General features: G+C 53.8%; 3 protein-coding genes across 3 annotated transcripts; 1 reads left to right on the top strand and 2 right to left on the bottom strand.

Moving 5' to 3' along the window:
• Positions 1-3,892: 3,892 nt before the first annotated feature.
• Positions 3,893-9,352, bottom strand: LOC34620383 (glycine--tRNA ligase; the record flags this gene model as incomplete). The annotated part of the gene is made up of 5 exons (XM_026338019.1): positions 3,893-4,734; positions 5,645-6,586; positions 7,021-7,137; positions 7,325-7,665; positions 9,279-9,352. Coding segments are annotated over 5 exons (2,316 nt in total), but the record flags the coding sequence as incomplete, so codon positions are not given.
• A 1,604-nt stretch (positions 9,353-10,956) lies between these two features.
• Positions 10,957-14,630, bottom strand: LOC34620385 (the record flags this gene model as incomplete). Its single annotated transcript, XM_026338018.1, has 8 exons — positions 10,957-11,213; positions 11,363-11,419; positions 11,525-11,597; positions 12,513-12,556; positions 12,718-12,805; positions 12,934-13,057; positions 14,070-14,257; positions 14,433-14,630. Coding segments are annotated over 8 exons (1,029 nt in total), but the record flags the coding sequence as incomplete, so codon positions are not given.
• A 1,885-nt stretch (positions 14,631-16,515) lies between these two features.
• LOC34620386 lies at positions 16,516-16,983 on the top strand. The gene has a single exon (XM_026338015.1). The coding sequence runs from the start codon at positions 16,516-16,518 to the stop codon at positions 16,981-16,983; it is 468 nt and encodes a 155-aa protein (XP_026193800.1).
• The last annotated feature ends 618 nt before the right edge of the window (positions 16,984-17,601 follow it).

The following is a 17,601-nucleotide window of genomic DNA, read 5'->3' as shown; positions in this document are numbered from 1 at the left end:
TTCGACGGCGCCACGAAAGAGGGCCTCCTCAAGGGGTGGGGGGGGGCAGCCCCCTAGAGGCCTCCTTGCTGCGCATCCCCACCCTTATGCCGCCGCATGCGGAGGACGTGTCTTCTGTCTCGGAAGCAAACCCTCCAGGCGATGTGTCGAGTGGAGCAGACAGCAACAACGACAACAGTCGCTTCAGGCTGGGGGCATTCCTCAGGCTGGGTTCAGGGCGTGTCACGCAGTGGGGTGAAACGGCGCCCATATCGCTCCTCGACGCGCGGCTGTCTGTGCCGTTTCGGTGGCCTCTGAGGGGCCCCCAGGGGGGCCCCGTTGTCGGCGGGGTGGCCTTTTTCTGCAGACCCCTGCAGGGGAGAGCCGCTGGAGGGGGGGTCCAGCAGAAAACGCTCATGAGCTACGCCTCGACGCCTGCCTTTCTCCCGAGGATGGCCTCTGCCGGCTGGATGCTCCCGCCGCACGCTGAGGGGTACGCGGCTACTGCACCGACACGGGAGCCTCGACGAGGCAGTCAGCACTCGCATCCGACTATTCTGCAGGAAGCGCAGGCGCAGGCTGCAGCGGCAGCCTCTGAAGGGGCCAAAAGCCTCCCTGTGCGACCACCAGTGTCAGCAGTAGCACCTCCCCCCCGACCACCTCCCCAAGAAAATGTGCCCGCAGAGAATCTGGAGGGAAGCGTACCCCTGCCGCAAACAAGCCCCTCCCGCGACGCCAGCAGCAAGGAAACTTCCTCTGGAGAGCTCGTAGAGGGCGGGGGGGGTGGCGCTCTCCGCGTAGACAGTTGGGGTTCCTGGTTTAGCCACCCTGAGGAAGAGGACGTCTCGGCAAACTCCGCGCAAGAAGGGCCCCTTAGCAAGGAGGCCTCGCGGGGGGGCCCCCCTTCCCCTCCCCGCGAAGAAACTCAGGGAGAGGCAGGGGGGGGCACTGCCATGGGGAGAGTTGGCTCGGCTCCGCCGATGTATCCCCACGCGAGTGCGCCTCCAACGCGCCTCTCTGGCCAGTCGAAAGCTGCTCTCTCGAGGGGAGAAATGCAGAGGCTGCCCCTTGAAGGCAACCCAGAGGGGCCCCCCTCCCCGAACCCGCTGCAGCGGGGCCTCGCGTCGTGCCCTTCTATGCGCGAAACGAGGAAGACTCCCGCTGCTGAATCGCCCCCAGCAGGGTGGAACGCCGTTTCTCCAGCTCATCAAAGCCTGAAGAAGCGCGACGCTCCTGCACGCCACCAGGAGAAAGCGACTGCCTCAAGGGCCCTTCCTTGGCAGTCCGACCGATATGCGCAAAACGCCTTGAAGCGTGATGCCCCCCCGGGCACATATGGAACTGAGGGGGGGCCCCTTCTCCAGCTCAAGACTCTGGAGCTAGCCAGAGTCACCGCAGCGAATCGCAAGGAGAGACACAAATTGTAACGCACAACACCCCCGTGGTGGCCTTCCTTTCAAGGCACTTAAAGAGCTATCAACAGCCCAAGGCAGCTAGATACTGCTGAATATATATATATATATGTAGCCAGAGCTGTTCCCGCCAGTATTAGCAGTGGCCAGTGACAGCCAGCGGCATCCTACGCTAGCTAGCCACGGCTACTGGTAGCGCGCGCGATGTATAGCTAGCCGCAGCTAGAGTCCCATGGCTGGGCGTGCGTGTGTGCGGCTAGCCGCCACGAGCCGAGAGCGGCTCGCTCCTGACACCGATAGCTAGTAGCTCTGCTGGCAGCCAGAGTTTCCCCACGCTTTCATTTGGGCAGGGCTACTACTAGGGGGGGGATTTAAGGAGGTTTACAGGGTGGTGTACCTTGAGAAGTCTAAAAAGAGGCCCTAAGGGGCCCTTCTGCAGGCAAAAGGACCTCAAGCATGCTGACCGCCGCTCTTCAGCGGAGACGCTGCGGGGGAAGTCTCAAGAGGCCCCACGAAGGCTTGTATTTTCTGAGTTTATTCAAGCTCGCAACTGCCGTCTGCGAAGACTGCACTTAACGCAGGGAGCTCCATATGCCCGTATTAGAGGGGTGTGGGAGTCTGCAGCATCAGGGTACGCTGCAGGAGCTGCAGCAGCAGCAGCCTGATGTGGTTTTTTCGTCGTGCAAACCATGAATGATGGGGGGAGTACGTAGGGTGGCGCAAGAGCAAAAAGCTTGCGAATTTTCTAGGGAAGGAGAGAACACGTCTCCTCTACTTATTACCAGTCAGGAGGAGGCTTCTTCAGCATTGCATAATGAACGGCTAGGGGTTGCGGGCACCGTGTAACGGGGACGGAAGGGGGGCCGGCTTTGGCGTGTGTGTTCATAGATGAACTCTATCGGACAGCTAAAAGAGTCTGCGCATTGTGCCACAAACGAGACGTACTTGATCAGCGAAGAGGCAACAACAGCCAGTACATACATTCACACGTACACATATATATATATATATATATATACATTTGCCTATACCCACATATACGCATTCACATACAGCTATACATTTACGCGCATGTACAGATATACATATATATATATACGTTTACACACCCACACACATACACTTACACCCCCCTTATCCACACGTACATTTACACACACATAGGCATACATCGAGGTGCTCTAAAGGCGGGGCGGCTTCTGACTTTTCGAGGCCATGCAGAGGAGCACTAACAGAGGTTACTAGGAGAGGGGGAAGAGGGGCAATAATGGCATGTGAGTGATGGAAATGCAACTGCGATCCGCTGAACGAGCACACCAGGGCTATGCCAGGACGCATAGATAGTCTAGTCCTGCAAATCAGCAAAAACAACGATTGAGAGATAGCGTCTCGGAGAGAAGCACAGCCAAAAACTCCATGTGTGAAAGGGTTGGTCTGCATCCGCCTACCAAATCACCTACCTGAGCCCGCTTATTTCCTCGCCCTTCCTTTCCCCGCATCAGCACAGCCTGCGCTTTTTTCCATACTGCATTTCCCAGCCTCCGGCTTTACTTACATGCCCTTCCCATTCTTCCCTCCCCCTTCACAGATGCAGCTGCTTGTTCTAAAGGCGTCCTCCTACAGTGTGTGTTTCGCACTGCGTGGCCTCTTGCGCTTCGCACCACCAGGACCGTTTAAAAGCGCAGCTCTCTCCACGTCCATCCACAAACATCAAGATGGAGATTCTTAATGGCTGTAGCCCCTCCCCGCGTGCTTCAGCCTCCTTCAGAGAGCCCCTCTCTAGTGCTAAATGACAGTCTGGCGCGATGAGGAGAAGAGGGGTGTCGAAAAGTGTATCGGTGCGCTTACGCATGCAGCAGACACCCGACTTCCGTTCCCCGATTGCACGCAGGGTAACCGCAACAGCATTGCTAAGGCAGGCAAAAGATTTGCGTGTCTCTCGATTGGCAATCGTTGATGGCGTCTCTCGCGTGGGAGAGAATGCGCCATTCTCCCATCAGGGGAAAGGCGGGGGGAGAGGGGAGGGGGGAACTTCTGCTGCTGCTCTGTGCGCGTGGCTGTATTCCTGTCTAGCGCCTTTTTGCCGTGACGGCTAGCACGGCAAAAAGAAGGCAGGCAGCAAGCATGCGTTTTGAAGCGGAAAGACACTACACGCCTATCAAAGAGTCTGTCAACTTGCGAGCAGTGGAGAGGAAGACACTACAAGCCTATCAAAGAGTCTGTCAACTTGCGAGCAGTCGAGAGGAAGACACTACAAGCCTATCAAAAAGTCCGTAAACTTGCGAGCAATGGAGAGAAAGACACTACAAGCCTATCAAAAAGTCTGTGAACTTGCAAGCAATGCGCATGGCCTGTCAGACAATCTAATCCTGCAAAAGCAAGGCACGCGCGCGAATGCGGAGCGGCACAGGGGTGAGGCCAGAAGTTCTCATTTTTTCGTGTGTTTCTCCTCGCGTAGATGTTTCATGTGTGCAAAGGGTATGGAAATGGGGTTCGCTCCTTTACTGCTCGGAAACAACCACCAGCGGATATCGATTCAGGATATCCTTCCAAAGGAGTTCGCCACGACACAGTTCAGAGACGCGTGCGGGAGCTTCTGCAGCAGGAATGCGGACTTGTTGCATGGAGTCTCGCTCCCGCAAAGTGACCCCATTGTCTTCTAGCGACTGGAAGTCGATGGTGAGCGCGAAAGGCGTGCCAAGTTCATCGACTCGCGCGTAGCGACGGCCTATGGAAGCTCCGCTGGTATCGACCTTGACGGTGAGCTGCTGCAGGACGCACTGTCGCCTCAGCTGCTGCAACATGGGGTTGAACATCGCATTGTTGGAAAGTGGCAGCAAGGCCACCTTCGTGGGAGCCACCAGGGGTGGGAAGCGCATGAAAACACGTTCTTCTTGACCCTCTATGCCCCTAGAACAGAAGCTGTGCTCCAGAACGCAATGGAGAATGCGACCAATGCCAAATGACGGCTCAACTACTGAGGGGATATAGGGGCGCTCGCCGACAGTCTGCGTGGCTGCCTCGAAGCGAACCATTTCCCTTGTCAAGTCGTATGCCTCAGCATTTGCACCGTTCGACTTGTCACCCCCCCCGCTGCAAGCCGACGGAACCACCAGTCTGTACACCCCACTTGTTTCCAGCTGCTCCTCAACGGCCTCCTTCTCCTTGTCCGACAACGCCTCGATCGCAGCAACCACGGCTTTCTGACTCTGCCGAAACACAGCTCCTATCCGCTGCTTGTTGAAAATTGGCTTTAGCACTGACAGCCGAAGCGGAGGATCAAACCTCTCCATCGCAACCAAATCCACCTTAGAGGCCCGTGTATGGCTGCTTAGGTCGAAGGCTGTGTGCAACATGCACATAGATTTAAACACGCATGAACACACACATCAACACATCAACACTAACACACACAAATGTAGGCACACACATTCATAGATATCAAAAACACATATTGACGCACAGTAATACACCCATATTAACGCACAGTAATACACACATACTAACGCACAGTAATACACACATACTAACGCACAGTAATACACCCATACTAACGCACATGAATACACACATACTAACGCACATTAACACACCCATATTAACGCACATTAATACACACACGTTAACGCACATGAATACACACATATTAACGCACATGAATACACACATATTAACGCACATTAATACACACATATTAACGCACATGAATACACACATATTAACGCACATGAATACACCCATATTAACGCACATGAATACACACATATTAACGCACATTAATACACCCATATTAACGCACATTAATACACCCATATTAACGCACATTAATACACATATTGATCGAGATTAAAACACATTTCAACACATGAAAACCCCCATTGAAACACATGAACACACACTAGAACACATTAACCCATTACATATATTGATATATTTTTTTACAGAGAGAGATCGAGAGACAGTAGCATACACAAACAAGTACACACGCACACGTACATAATATATACGTGATATCCATATATGTATATACATAATATACATATATATACATACATAGAGAGAGAAAGATATCTACACATAGATGCATTAACACACACAGACCCATGCATTGCGCGCGGGTACAGCACGAAGAAAGCGAAGTTGCATGAGTTATACGGAGGGTGTGGCATCGATGGGGAACGAAAAGGCGGGAAATGCGATGGCTAAGTACGAAATCGATTATTATTCGTCGCATCGCTTAGGATGGGAAGTACCTGCACGATCTGCATGCCCAGCGACTTCGATCCATCCATAGGCCGTCTCCACTTCAGCATCCCAGCAGTCGGAGGCGTAGTGTGCCATTTCCGTTTTGAGGTGTTGCCTGAAGCGAATGTGTTTTTGCTGCAGGCCGATCTTGAGCAGGAAGCTGTACGTTCTGGCAAGAAAGTAAGCAAGCGTCTTGTTCGCCACGATGCCCTTTGCCACAGCATCCCTGAGCGGCATATCGGTGAGCAGCACTCCACACCCCAGTTGCCGCTCTCTGGGGAAAAGCGGCAAGAGCGCCTCCTCAACGTCCACAAACTTGGGGAAGTCGTTCTTCTTCTCGGGATGGCAGAAGTGCTCGATTTCCGCCATGGGAAACTCCCTCACACGCAGCAAGCCGTTTCGGGGAGCGATCTCGTTGCGAAATCCAATGCCAAGCTGAGCCGCTGCAAAGGGCATGCGTCCTCCAACAAACTCGTAGAGGCGCCTAAAATTCACAAATATACCCTGAGCCGTTTCTGGACGCAAGTAACCTCGGCCCTCCAGCTGCTGCTGCTGCTGCTGCTTCTGCTGCTTCTGCTGCTGCTGCTCCTTGACAGCCTGCGGAATTCCCTGGGTGGCAGATGCGGAGGAAGCCTCCTCCTTAGGTCCCAGCTTCAGTCCGAACATGAGGTTGAAGGGAAAGGGAGCAGAAAGAGGATTGCCGTGAGGCGACACGACTTGGAAGCGCTCAAAAAGCCTCTGCAGCTCCTCAGCTGTATAGGCATCGGCCTGCCGATGAATCAGCTCAAGCTCCGCTATCTTCGCGTCCTTCTCCGAGACTTCCAACTGCGCATTCTCCTTCACCTTCCTGACCTCCTTCTCAATGACCTCTTCCAAGTACTTGTCTGCCCGAAAACACTCCTGTGTAACGACATCCTTCACCATCAAATCCGTGAAGCGATCCACATGGCCTGCAGCGCATGCGCCCACAGTCAATCCACATATCTAATATATATACATATATATTTATATTTATATATTATAGAATTTATACATTTAAAGACCCATAATAAATATACACACACATTGTAAACATACATATACATATATATGTATATGTATATAAATATGTACATGTCATCCATACGTGTACATGCACCGCAACGGTCACGCGCAAAGGTCACTGGGTAAAGAAAGACCCCATTCTTTGAATTTCTTCTCCCCCCGTCCCCTCCCATTTTTATTCTCCCCATGAAGCCGCATGCTCTGCTCCTGTGGCCAGCAGGAGTTCGCCGCAGTGTTATTTCCAGTTCTTATCCTCGCAGGGGGTGGCCTCGTGCCTCTGCATATCTAAGTACGTGAACTGAAAGTCGAAATCGCCATTCATGAGAGAGGCATGACGCACCCGACGTCTTGAGAACTACGTGCGGGGTGAGGCAAGGCCCTGAAACTTCCAGCATTTCCTCTTCGAGGACAAAATGAGATCTCCAAAGAGCCTCGATTTGGCTCTTCAAGCCGCATCCTGAAAAAAAGCACGCGCAGCAGCAGGCAGCTTGTCGAAGCGCCGTTCAATTCAGCTTTCTTTTCATGACAACGCCCCACTCTGCATCGTCAAGAACGGCTGTTTGAGCGAGCGAGCGATCGATCAACTGTGCTGCTGCTGCGCATGCGGCACACGGCTACGGAAGCACAACGCGAGGGAGTCGTACCAGGAGGCCCCAAGTCGAAGAGGCCTCCAGAGCCGCCGTAAATTTCATAAGCAGGAACGACAAAGAACTTCCGCTTGATTAGGTTCTCGCACTGTTGCCTGTACTTGATGAAGGAGGGCTGCTGGTAACCGCCTTGCTGTTGGATCTGCTTTTCTAGATGCTGAATCTCCTCGCGCGCGGCAAGCACAGCGGCAGCTGCAGCGTCGATTTCAGCGGCTCCAGCGTGCTGCTGCCGCAGTTCGCGTGCCTTTTCATGCAGCCGTGCAGCTTCCACACGCAGCTGCTGCAGCTGCAGCTCGAGGGATGCGATACTCGTATCCGACCCCGTCATCATGAAGCTCCTGACGAGGTGCCTTCTTCTGCTGCTGAGGTAGTGGAGCGGGCTGCTGCTGCCGATGCAGCAGCGAAGAGACGCAAAGGGGGGTGGGCTCAGGCACGTTGGAAGGCCGCGCGAGACGCGAGAATTCCGGAAGCCACGCGATGTTGTGCGTACAGCAGCCAGAGGAAGCAAATCAAGCCTCACCCTGATCATTCAAAAAGGCCCCCCTCAGACGCGGTTGGGCGTGCAATGGACGGCAGGACGGGGTGTGGCGCATGCGCTTCGCAGCGACTGCTTAGGACCAATGATTCAGGTGTCCAATATTCCCACAGGCAGGGCTTGCAAGGCAGAGAGAAAGAGAGAGAGATGAAAAAAGCTTGCTTTGAAGGGAGGACATGCATCACGAAGGGAAACGCGGTGCAGCGCGTGAGGATCCTTGGAGGGGCCCCCAAAGCCCCAGAACATCAGTGCGTACACCCGGGAGTTCCTGAAGCGCAAAATTGGCTAAGTGTCCAGAAACGCGGTAGATTCATCGCTTTTTAGTGGCGTTTTGTGTGTTGCAACGCGTTGCAGCAATAAAATCCGAAATACCCCGAGAATATCGGCAGGAGTGCCACTCGCTGTGAGCGCTCTGCAGCGACTGCAGTGACAGACACAATGCTCCCCCCCTTCCCTCGCGAAGAAAGTCCGCTTCCAGGCTGCATTCGACATTAGATTTATATAGATTTAGGCCTAAAGCGCGTTTCGCCTCAGGCAACCAGCAAACATCACCCCAGTGCCCCGCAGCAAGCAGGATCTCAAGGGCCTGTTGTTGCATTGAGCCGAGCGGCGCTGCCTCTCCCCCCCGGGGTGTGTGTTTCTGGTGCTTCGGTGGAGGTTTTATTGTGCACAGTATCCCGCCGCATGTCGGTCCTATTATTCCTGTCCCGTAAGCAGCAGCTGCAGCTGCACACAGGAGCGCTTACGAGGGATACGACGAAGCGCCAGCCTCGGAGAAGGCCTTCCTTCCGAGGTAGCAGGTAGACAGACTTGAGGCGTGTAGGGGGGATCGTTTTGTTTGCGTTGCTTGGTTTTCCACGCGCGCGATGCCGTCGCAAACGCTTTGAATTGGAGCCAAAAGCTCGAAAATGGAAGCCTCAAACGTTCCCGGAGGCTTTCACATGTCTCAGGGGATGGAAGGAAGTCTCCCCGCGATGCTGCAAAGCGAGGAGAACTTGCAGCAACAGGCAGGCTGGCAGAACCGCGAGCAGCTCTTCCTGCAGTCTTCATACGATCAGCCTTTTTATTCACATCCGTGGCAGCAGAAGCAGAAGCAGCAGCAAGGACAGTACCACATCTTTGAGCCTCAAGTCTCTCTAGTAGGAGAGCAGCAGCAGCAGCAGCAACCCCAGTATCACCACCCCCACCAGCGGCAGCAGCAGATGACTCTTTTAGAGGCCCGCGTGCTGGACGCTCGCATGCGTCTGCTGCTGCATGCGGGAGGTGTCTCTTTCTCTCTTGAAGAGCAGCGGCAAATCGTTCGCAGCACCAATCGCTGCTTCCTCCTTTCCTGCTGCTGTGGGCTTGCTGCTGCGGCTGCCGCTCGACGCGTGACTTCTTTAAAGGTAGTGTACTGCCGCTCCTCTAATCCCTCGCCCTTGTTGGCCTCTATCTCTCTGTCTCTGTCTGTCTGTCTGTCGCTCTCTCTCTCTCTGTCTCTCTCTCTCTCTCTCGGCTATATGTGTTGCTGCTCTCCAGTTGTCAAGACGGGGGAGGAAAGCGTGTGCTATTTTATCGCTGCCGCAGGCAACCCAGGTACAGTGTTTCTTGGTGGGGTCCTTCGGGGGATTGGCTGTGTTATCACCTCTGCAACGGCGGCACTTATGGCAACGGCTCATTGCAACTCCAGACAGCAGCGCTGGACAGACGGCCCAGCGGTTGCTGCAGCAGATGCGCTCCGCAAATATTCCTCTGCAGGAAACTCCGAATCTCCCGCTGCCCTCCCCACCGCTGCAGCCTATTGCCGCTGCAGTGGGGGGAATGCAGCAGCAGCAGCAGCGGATGGAGGGGGCTGCTGGTGCTTTTTTTTTCGGCTATGGTTCGACACGATGGGGGCAAAAACTCGGAGAACGGCAGATGCAGCAGCGTGAGCCAGACCGAATGTTGCCGCTAGGAGGGGACGCTGCAAGGTTGCATTGCATCTGTTTTTGCGTGCTGGTGCTGCTGCTCCTCCGCCCCATACAACTTGGCCTCTTTGTTCCCGCTGCTGCTGCTCCCTCTCTGCTTCTCATACAGCTTTTGGTGCTGTTGTCTTGCGGCGCGCGCAGCCTTCCGGTCCTGGAACGACATCCTTCTAGAAAACTTTTTCCTGCCGCAACAGTAGTTGCAGTAGGAGCCGCGGCAGCAGCACCACACCTGTGGCCTTTGCTCTTTGAGTACTTTTTGAGCGTGCCCTCCCCATGGATTGTGCTGATTTAGAAGCAGTGCAGCCGGCAGAAATCGTCTCTTGACATGTCTAGGGTCCAGAGAGGAAGAGGGGAAGGGCAAGGCGGACAGGGGGAGAATCGGAGGGTGGGCAGATCACCAGATGGTTTTTTCTCTGCTGCCACATGTGTGTGGCGGCAGAGAAAATTTCCCGAGTGGCGTCTTTTCTGCTAAATTCATCGTACCACTAGGGGGCGACTCGGGGCTTTGCGGATTGCCGCGGCAGCCGCTCTAAGAAGTTAAAAGCGCTCTTTCTGACCAGTGCCTAGAATATCGGGGAAAGCGACGAGAACCTGGCATGGCTGCACTCCAGAGAGTAGCCTTTTTGCCGCCTCTTTGCGCCCTCCCTTTTACGCCAGACGGCAGCACAGCGTCGAAAGGCGCAATCGCTAGATGTGTTAGCGAATTTTTTTCGTGCCAGTCACCTGGCAGCAGAAATGACCGCTACGGCTGGTGGTGGTGCGTTGTAGCTATATCGATCGAAACAGCTGTGCAGCGTCGGACTGTTAAAATGGGTATACATTAATATATAGGCACCGCGAGAAGGGACGGAGTTTTGAAAATTTTGTGAGCAACCGACGTGAAGCGTTATGGGAGCTCTCACTCAAGAGTGGGCGTACCGGAGTGCGATATTTTTCTGACAAGAAGGACTCCTCCTCAACGGTGCTGAACCTCTACAGCAGGTTCCCCCTTGAAACAGAACGCCACCAGAGGCTCTAGGAGCTTTCGAGAGAGGCACGAGTGAACCTGCGCATGCATGAGAAACAATTCCAGACCGCAGTCGTATTTAGTTGCCCCATGCTAAGGCTGCCTAAGCTCAGCGCTGCCTTCCCTATCAAGGCTCCGAAGCCTAGGAACCGACCCTTCCCCAACGTCTCCTCCTCCCTACTACCTTGAAAAAGCAAAATCCTAACACATGGCCTTCTGGATCGACGACAGCCTCCGAGAGGGTTGATGCTTCTCCGAGCGACCTCTTAGGTGACGCTTTGACATCGCCTTCAGGTCGGAGATTGTCACAGGAGGCAAGGAATGCCCGCGCACCTGCACACCCATAAAAACTACCGCACATCCTACTAGCCATAAGAAGCTGCCCCTCAGCAGCTGTTGCTGTACGTACACCGCATTTTCGGCGCGAGATCTGGCAGCCCTGCACCCTCTTCTTCCTCGCATAGTATCCATCCCGCGATCAGTAACAAAGGGAGAAGGTTCCAGCCATCTAATGGCGAAGCAGGGAAATGCAGAATTTCATGACGCACGTTCTAAACGCTTGGACTCCTCTGCAACTGCAAAGAGGGCCAGCTGTCTGTCGAACTCTGCGATAAAACGCACACGCAAACTCTTGCGAAGCAGAGATAACGCTAGTCCTCTCGAGACGAAAATTTCAACAAATCCCTGAAGGAGGCGGCGGCATGCCGTACGGTTTGAGCCGCCTTCTCGGGGGCTCAGCGAGAGCAGTATGTACACTTGGCGGCCCTGAGCTGCCTCTGCAATCTGAAAGCAGGAACATGACGCATGGCGGGCATCCTTGCAAGCCAGGTGTATCAGCAGCCGCATTTAGCTCGGCGGTGGAAAAGGAGTATATATCCTGGCAGGGGAGCTGTCAAGAAAACGAATCAATATATCCATATATATGTATACAGGCAACTTACGATCGCCTCAAACAGCTGGCGTCGCCTTTCCTCTTTGGCCAAAAGGAGCTGCACGCTGATCGTCAGAGACGAAAAGGCAACCTGTATCGCACAGGAGTGATGAAGGCTGGTGGTACTGGATAGAAGCCGTCAGTCCTTCTTTCTCTCTCTCTCTGTGTGTGTCTGTGTGTTTGTGTGTTTGTTTCTCTGTGTGGATGGGTGGGTGGGTGGTGGGGTTGCGCGTGGCTGCAACACGGCCCTCCCGAAGGGCCGGCCCCTTCTTCTCTCTTACGGAGCACTCGGCGTAAGAGAAGCACTTGTAGTCTGATTTGAGCAAAGCCGTGACACCCTAAGTAAACAAAAGAACAAGTTTAAACTGTGTCGCATGCATAGGTAGCGGGGGCGTAGAGAGTTGAAACGGCTGAACGACGCTGCATCAGTCCTGTGGCCTTATGTGCATGCAGCGTACAACTTCCAGCAAGCGTCGGCTATCGAAGCGCATGACGTCAAAACTTTGCTGCGCTGTCAGCACCAACGAGTAACTCCATCCTAACAACCCGGAGAGCCATGCTAGAGCGTGAGCATCTCTGCATCGCTCCCGCGAAACACACAGCCCCTACATACAGCCGCTCAAGGCACGTGGGCATGAGTGTCGTTGTGAACCTAGAGAATTTCTGCCGAGGCCTAGCATGCACAGGCGCTGCTACACCTCTGCTTGTTTGTACTCTAAAAGGAGGTGCCGCCATCGCGAGGCATCGGAGTTGTCGCCCTACATGGCGTTCCATCGAAGGTCCGAGAGGTCAGGTCTGCACGCCACGGTGTCTGTACAGCGACACACGTAAAACGAGGCAAACACACCGCCAGATGGTGCAGAGGGCCCCCTTTTCTCCCCCCTCTCCCCTATCGCAGGATGGTTATTTTGGCATGAGAGGAGTTTCGTGACTCAGACGTTCGCGCTGAAAAGAAGGCGTTGAGCGAGCTACCTGTTATAATGGCACCAATGAGAAGGGCTGCAAGATCCTGGGGCAAAGGAGGTAATATTTCCGAATAATGGATTTGCAATGCCTCGAGCTGCAAGCCACCCACCGCAGTCCCCCCTCCCCCCACGTTTCGTGTGAGCGCTTCCAGGCATCGCTGCCCGTCCCCATACGCTTACACTAGCGCATGCAACAACTTCGCGTGTCGTTTGTAGGGCTTACAAGGAGAGCCACAAGGGAGGAACAAGACCCAACGCAAGGGCCGGTGATGCGCTTCTTGCATGCCGCTGGAAGGGCCTTCTTGTCGACGTGATGATCCACGCAGCTCACCACATGCTGCCGCCATCTGCAAACCGCAAGGCCCCTCAACACGTAAGACTTTCATGTCTTGTCTTGCCTGCATCGAGCAGCGAAACGCCAGAGAAAACTAACAAGAAACCCAACACATGCAACTTCTTTGCAGCCTCTTTGCAGCAGCGCCACTATCATCATCATCACTATCATCAGCACCAGAAACTCTAGTTACTGCAGCAATGGCGTACTGCTCTCTACTGCCACTGCCCAAATCATTATGGTCCACTAGGCACACCCTCACGGATGTCTCTGGATTCTGCAGCTGCTCCAGCAACTGCAACCCAACCAATGCACACACATACACACACACATACATAAATGTATATACATATATGTATATGTATACATACATAATATATATATGTATATATATACATACACATACACACATACATTCACATGCATATACATACATATACATACATGTACATACAAACAGAATACACACACACACACAACACACACAAATACAATGCACCTAAACATAATACGCACACATACACATAAACACATTTGAACACATACACATAAACACACATACCCACACAACCACATACATACACACATACAAACACAAACACATGCAAACACACCCTTCCTCCCTCCCGACCCATACCTCCATCTAGCCACAGTAAAGCTTATTGAAAAACGCATGCCTACGCAGCTAGCGAAGGCTTTTTTTTCTGCAGCGTCCAGATCAGAATGAGCAGGGAGCTACATGCCCCCCCTAGCTGCACCGCGAGACAGGTGGAACGGCTGCCAGATTGACGCCAATCGAGACGCATGCAGCCCCAGGAGCTTGATAGGGTGTCTCGCCTCTTCAGCCTGCTGCCCACCTGATGCACTTCGGAGTGAGTGGTGAAGAGAAGACGCGAGGCAGCGGGGACGCCAAGACATGAGGAGATCCACCAGTCCGCCTGAGGCAACGCAGCACTTTTTGAACTCGGAGGAATTTTTTTCGAAATGCAGACAAATAGCAGCAGAAACGCCAAATGCAGCACAGCTTCCTGCCAGCGACGCCGACCTGCAATCTGCTGCGAAAATCGGCAGCACTGCAATCCACCAGGGGCAGAAATGCTGGAAGATCCGCCTCGTGTTGCTGCTGATGGCTGCTGTCAAAGCTCAGCCCACGCTGCAGGAGTCTGCAAGTTTCCAGAGCAAATGCGTAGCCTATGGCAGCAACTGTCGAGTCCTGTGACACTCGCAAATTCAAAACCCAAAGTTTTTCATTCCGGAGCCATGGGGGGCCCCTGGGGGGCCCCTGGGGGGCCGCCCTTATTGGTGTGGGGGAAGGGGGGGAACGCCTACTGTCGAAAGGCTGCTGCTCCTTCACACCACTTGAGAAACACCGCAAAGTTGATACGCACCAGGTCTGCACTGCTATTTCCAAGGATTACTGCAACATCCGCTTCCAGATTCTTGGCAGGCTGTGACTCTACTTTGTCAGCTACCCCGATACGCAGACGAGTAGCGCAACGGGAGAGGTAGCTGGCCGCAGAAGGAGCCGCCCAAGAGGCACAGGCAGCAGTGCCTGCTGCTGCTGCTTTCTGTGCTGCCGCTACTGCCGCTGCTTCTGCCATCGCCACTGCATCTGCCTCTCCTTCGCCTGCTGCTGTTGGTGCCAGGCCCGCAGAGTCCGCAGCCTCAGCACCAGCAACAGCAGCCCTTTGCTCCAGAACTGCGCTTTCGTGACGATCTGGGGAACAACAGCAACGGCAACAACGGCATCAATGGCAACTAGGGTGATGTTTATATGCCTCTAAACCCGATCCAGAAGGGGAAAAGCCGATAGTCTCTTATCGGGGTGTAATTCTGTAGCACGTCCGTCCAGGACCCTCAAAGAGAAGAATGGTGACTCACCGAGAAGGGCATGCGCCTTCTCGATTGCGGAGATCAAAATTGGCATTGCAAGAGCTGCGGAGGCGGTCACCACTGTTGCTGCTCCTCCTGCTACTGCCACTGCCGTATTCAGTTGTTCTTAACGATTCTGTGCCCCTCACGGTCTCCCTTGGAGCTCGAACCAGCCGTGTTTCGCTGCAAATTCTGGCATTCCTGTCAGTCAAGGTGGAAGCGCAGTGTGACAAAGACGATGAGCCTTTGTGCTGCAGCAGCAGCCCAGACACACCGAGAGGGTGAGGCAAGCAAGCGATCAGGCTTAAGAGTCAACCGTCAGGTTAAGACCGTATCCAAAGCCCTGCGGATTTTCACGCCGTGTTCGGGTGTACAGGCACCTCAACCCACAGAAGTCGCTGATACCTCCCGTTTGCTTATCTTCTCCCTCGAACTTTCCCGATGATTATCAAGAAAAAGGGTTTTGTAACGAATTTTTAGACGACTATGCAAAAGTAGGGCTGTTTCATCGGGGGAGAGGGGGCCTCCAGGTCCTGTCGGAGGGTCGCCGCCATGACCACCAGGGCCACCTGTTCTCGGAAGTTCCTTCTCTCCACGCGAGACAAATCTACTACATCTGCTGTGTTCCCTTATTTAATTTACTTGAACCTCAAACTCCAGACGGAAGAGCGCTCAATTTCCTGCGCTTTGCTGCCGCTGAGTCCTGTCGACGTCAGTAGGGTGGGCCCTCTCTGGCTTCAGTAGCATCTGTTGCAACCTCGCACGTAGCGACCCCGCCGCGTATCGAGACTATTGTGGGCGTCTCAAACAGTTGTACCTGCATCCCCTGCGGCATCAGCATCCGGATCTGCGGCAAAGACACGAGCACCTTCATTGTCACTACCATCTCTCAGGATGGATTGCTTCCGTCGTCAGCTGGTGATCAAGCGGAAGGTTGTTGAACGCACGCTCAAGGATCTCGTCTGCTACAGAGCGGAGGTTCTTGAGCATCAGCAGGTCCTTCACCAAATGGAGGTAAGCACCCCTCCGTCCCGCTTACTTGAACCACTGCTCCTTTGGTGTCTGCTCTTGTTGATGCCGATGCACTGAGGCATCACGATACGGATGCGGCTTTCTTAGCATCTAGTTCTTCCCGTGACATTTCAACCGACATAAGGTGTATCTCCTGCCCAAGTCTGCCTTCTTTCCTGCTGACGTGGGACAGGCAGGCATCGCCTCAATGCTTCGTCGTTCTTTTGCGCACTATGTGTTTTCCAGAGTGTGTGCAATAATCCATCTGAAAAAATGCTTGTTGTCACCTTTCCTCCTGAGGTGTTCCTTTGACTCATGCCACCCTTTTCTACCGGGTGCTCTCCTACGTTGCTGCTGTCTGTGCTTCGTGTCGGCATATGGCCCTCATTGCTTTCCACCTTGTTCTCGTCGGCATTAAGCTGCCTTCGTGTATCTGCAACGCCTGTTGCTGCCGTGTGTAGAGCCACCTCCCAGCACTTAGCTGTCGTGTGCTTGCACGCTTGCTTGCCTCCACCTTCTCTCCAGGCTGCAGGACGTGAGCCAAGCGACATTCGCCAAAGACGAAACGTTCTGACCGAAACTCTTCTGATGGTTCCAGACGCAGAGGAGCGTCTTTCTGCCGCATGCAATGCCTTGGGAGCACACCTTACAGAGAACCGTAGCTGTTGTCTCAAGGCCCTTGCGCTGCTGCTGCAGCAGCTGCAGGAGGCTTCTGAGCAGGAGGCTTCTGAGCCGTCGGCTAAAGATGCTGCCGTCTCCCCTGCTATCGATTCTGCTGCTGCTGTCGATAAGCAACGAAAATCTTTGCACGAAGCAGACACGCACACCCCCGAAGCCGCCATGACGCCGCAAGCAGAGAGAGACGAGTGGCTAGTCGAGGAGCTGCTAGCCGCGAGAAAAGCCCTCCTTAGCGTCAAGCAAGAAGCCCCCAATGTACCGGTCCCACTGCATTTCTTCGAGTCTTTGGAAAATGCAGCTGAATGTAAGGAAGAGGATGGAGGATGGGGAGGCGGGGTTCACTGCGGAGAACAGGAATATGACCCTGATGAAATTTAACCCTGATCCATTTTTTCTCCCTCGAGTTCTTCTTCCAGGCTCGGCATCCTGGGCAATTGATGCTTTTGCTTTCGCGCCTTACAAACGTACTCTGGTACAGAGGCAGCACCAGAATAAGTCTTCAACAGCTCTCTAGGGACAAAGAAGGAAACACTGATAATGGTAGGGGGCAAACAGCAAACCAGCAGGCACAGAGTCAGAGGAGCAGAAGGCGACAGCCGTACGAACTTATGGAGAAAATGATACTGAGACTGCTTCATAGAGTTCGTATATGCCGTTTGGGCCTAGTTATCATGGCGTCTTACCTTTGTGAGAAAAGGCCTTGCTACCGCACTTGATCGCTGTTCGCAAAATAGAGCCCCAGTTTCTCTCATGCTCTGCCTTTTACCTATGCAGCAGAGGCGAAAGTAAACTTCTGTTAGGGGCATTCCTGAGTTTTTGGGGCCTAGATATTAGGGAGAAAGAATAGGGCAGTTGCCCTCTCGTTCTATGCTCCTTGCTGTAACTCGCCGTATGGCCAAGTAAAAGATAGTGCTTTAGCAGGATGCACCGCATCGTCACAGGAACTTTGCTTCAGGTGTATACGCAGAAGGGCTGGCCGACTGTCTCCTCTCAGGA

Source organism: Cyclospora cayetanensis, unplaced genomic scaffold (genome assembly GCF_002999335.1).
Source record: "Cyclospora cayetanensis isolate NF1_C8 unplaced genomic scaffold, CcayRef3 CcayRef3_contig_22, whole genome shotgun sequence".
In the NCBI taxonomy this organism is placed as follows: Eukaryota; Apicomplexa; class Conoidasida; order Eucoccidiorida; family Eimeriidae; genus Cyclospora; species Cyclospora cayetanensis.
This window is presented reverse-complemented; position numbering and strand designations above follow the sequence as displayed.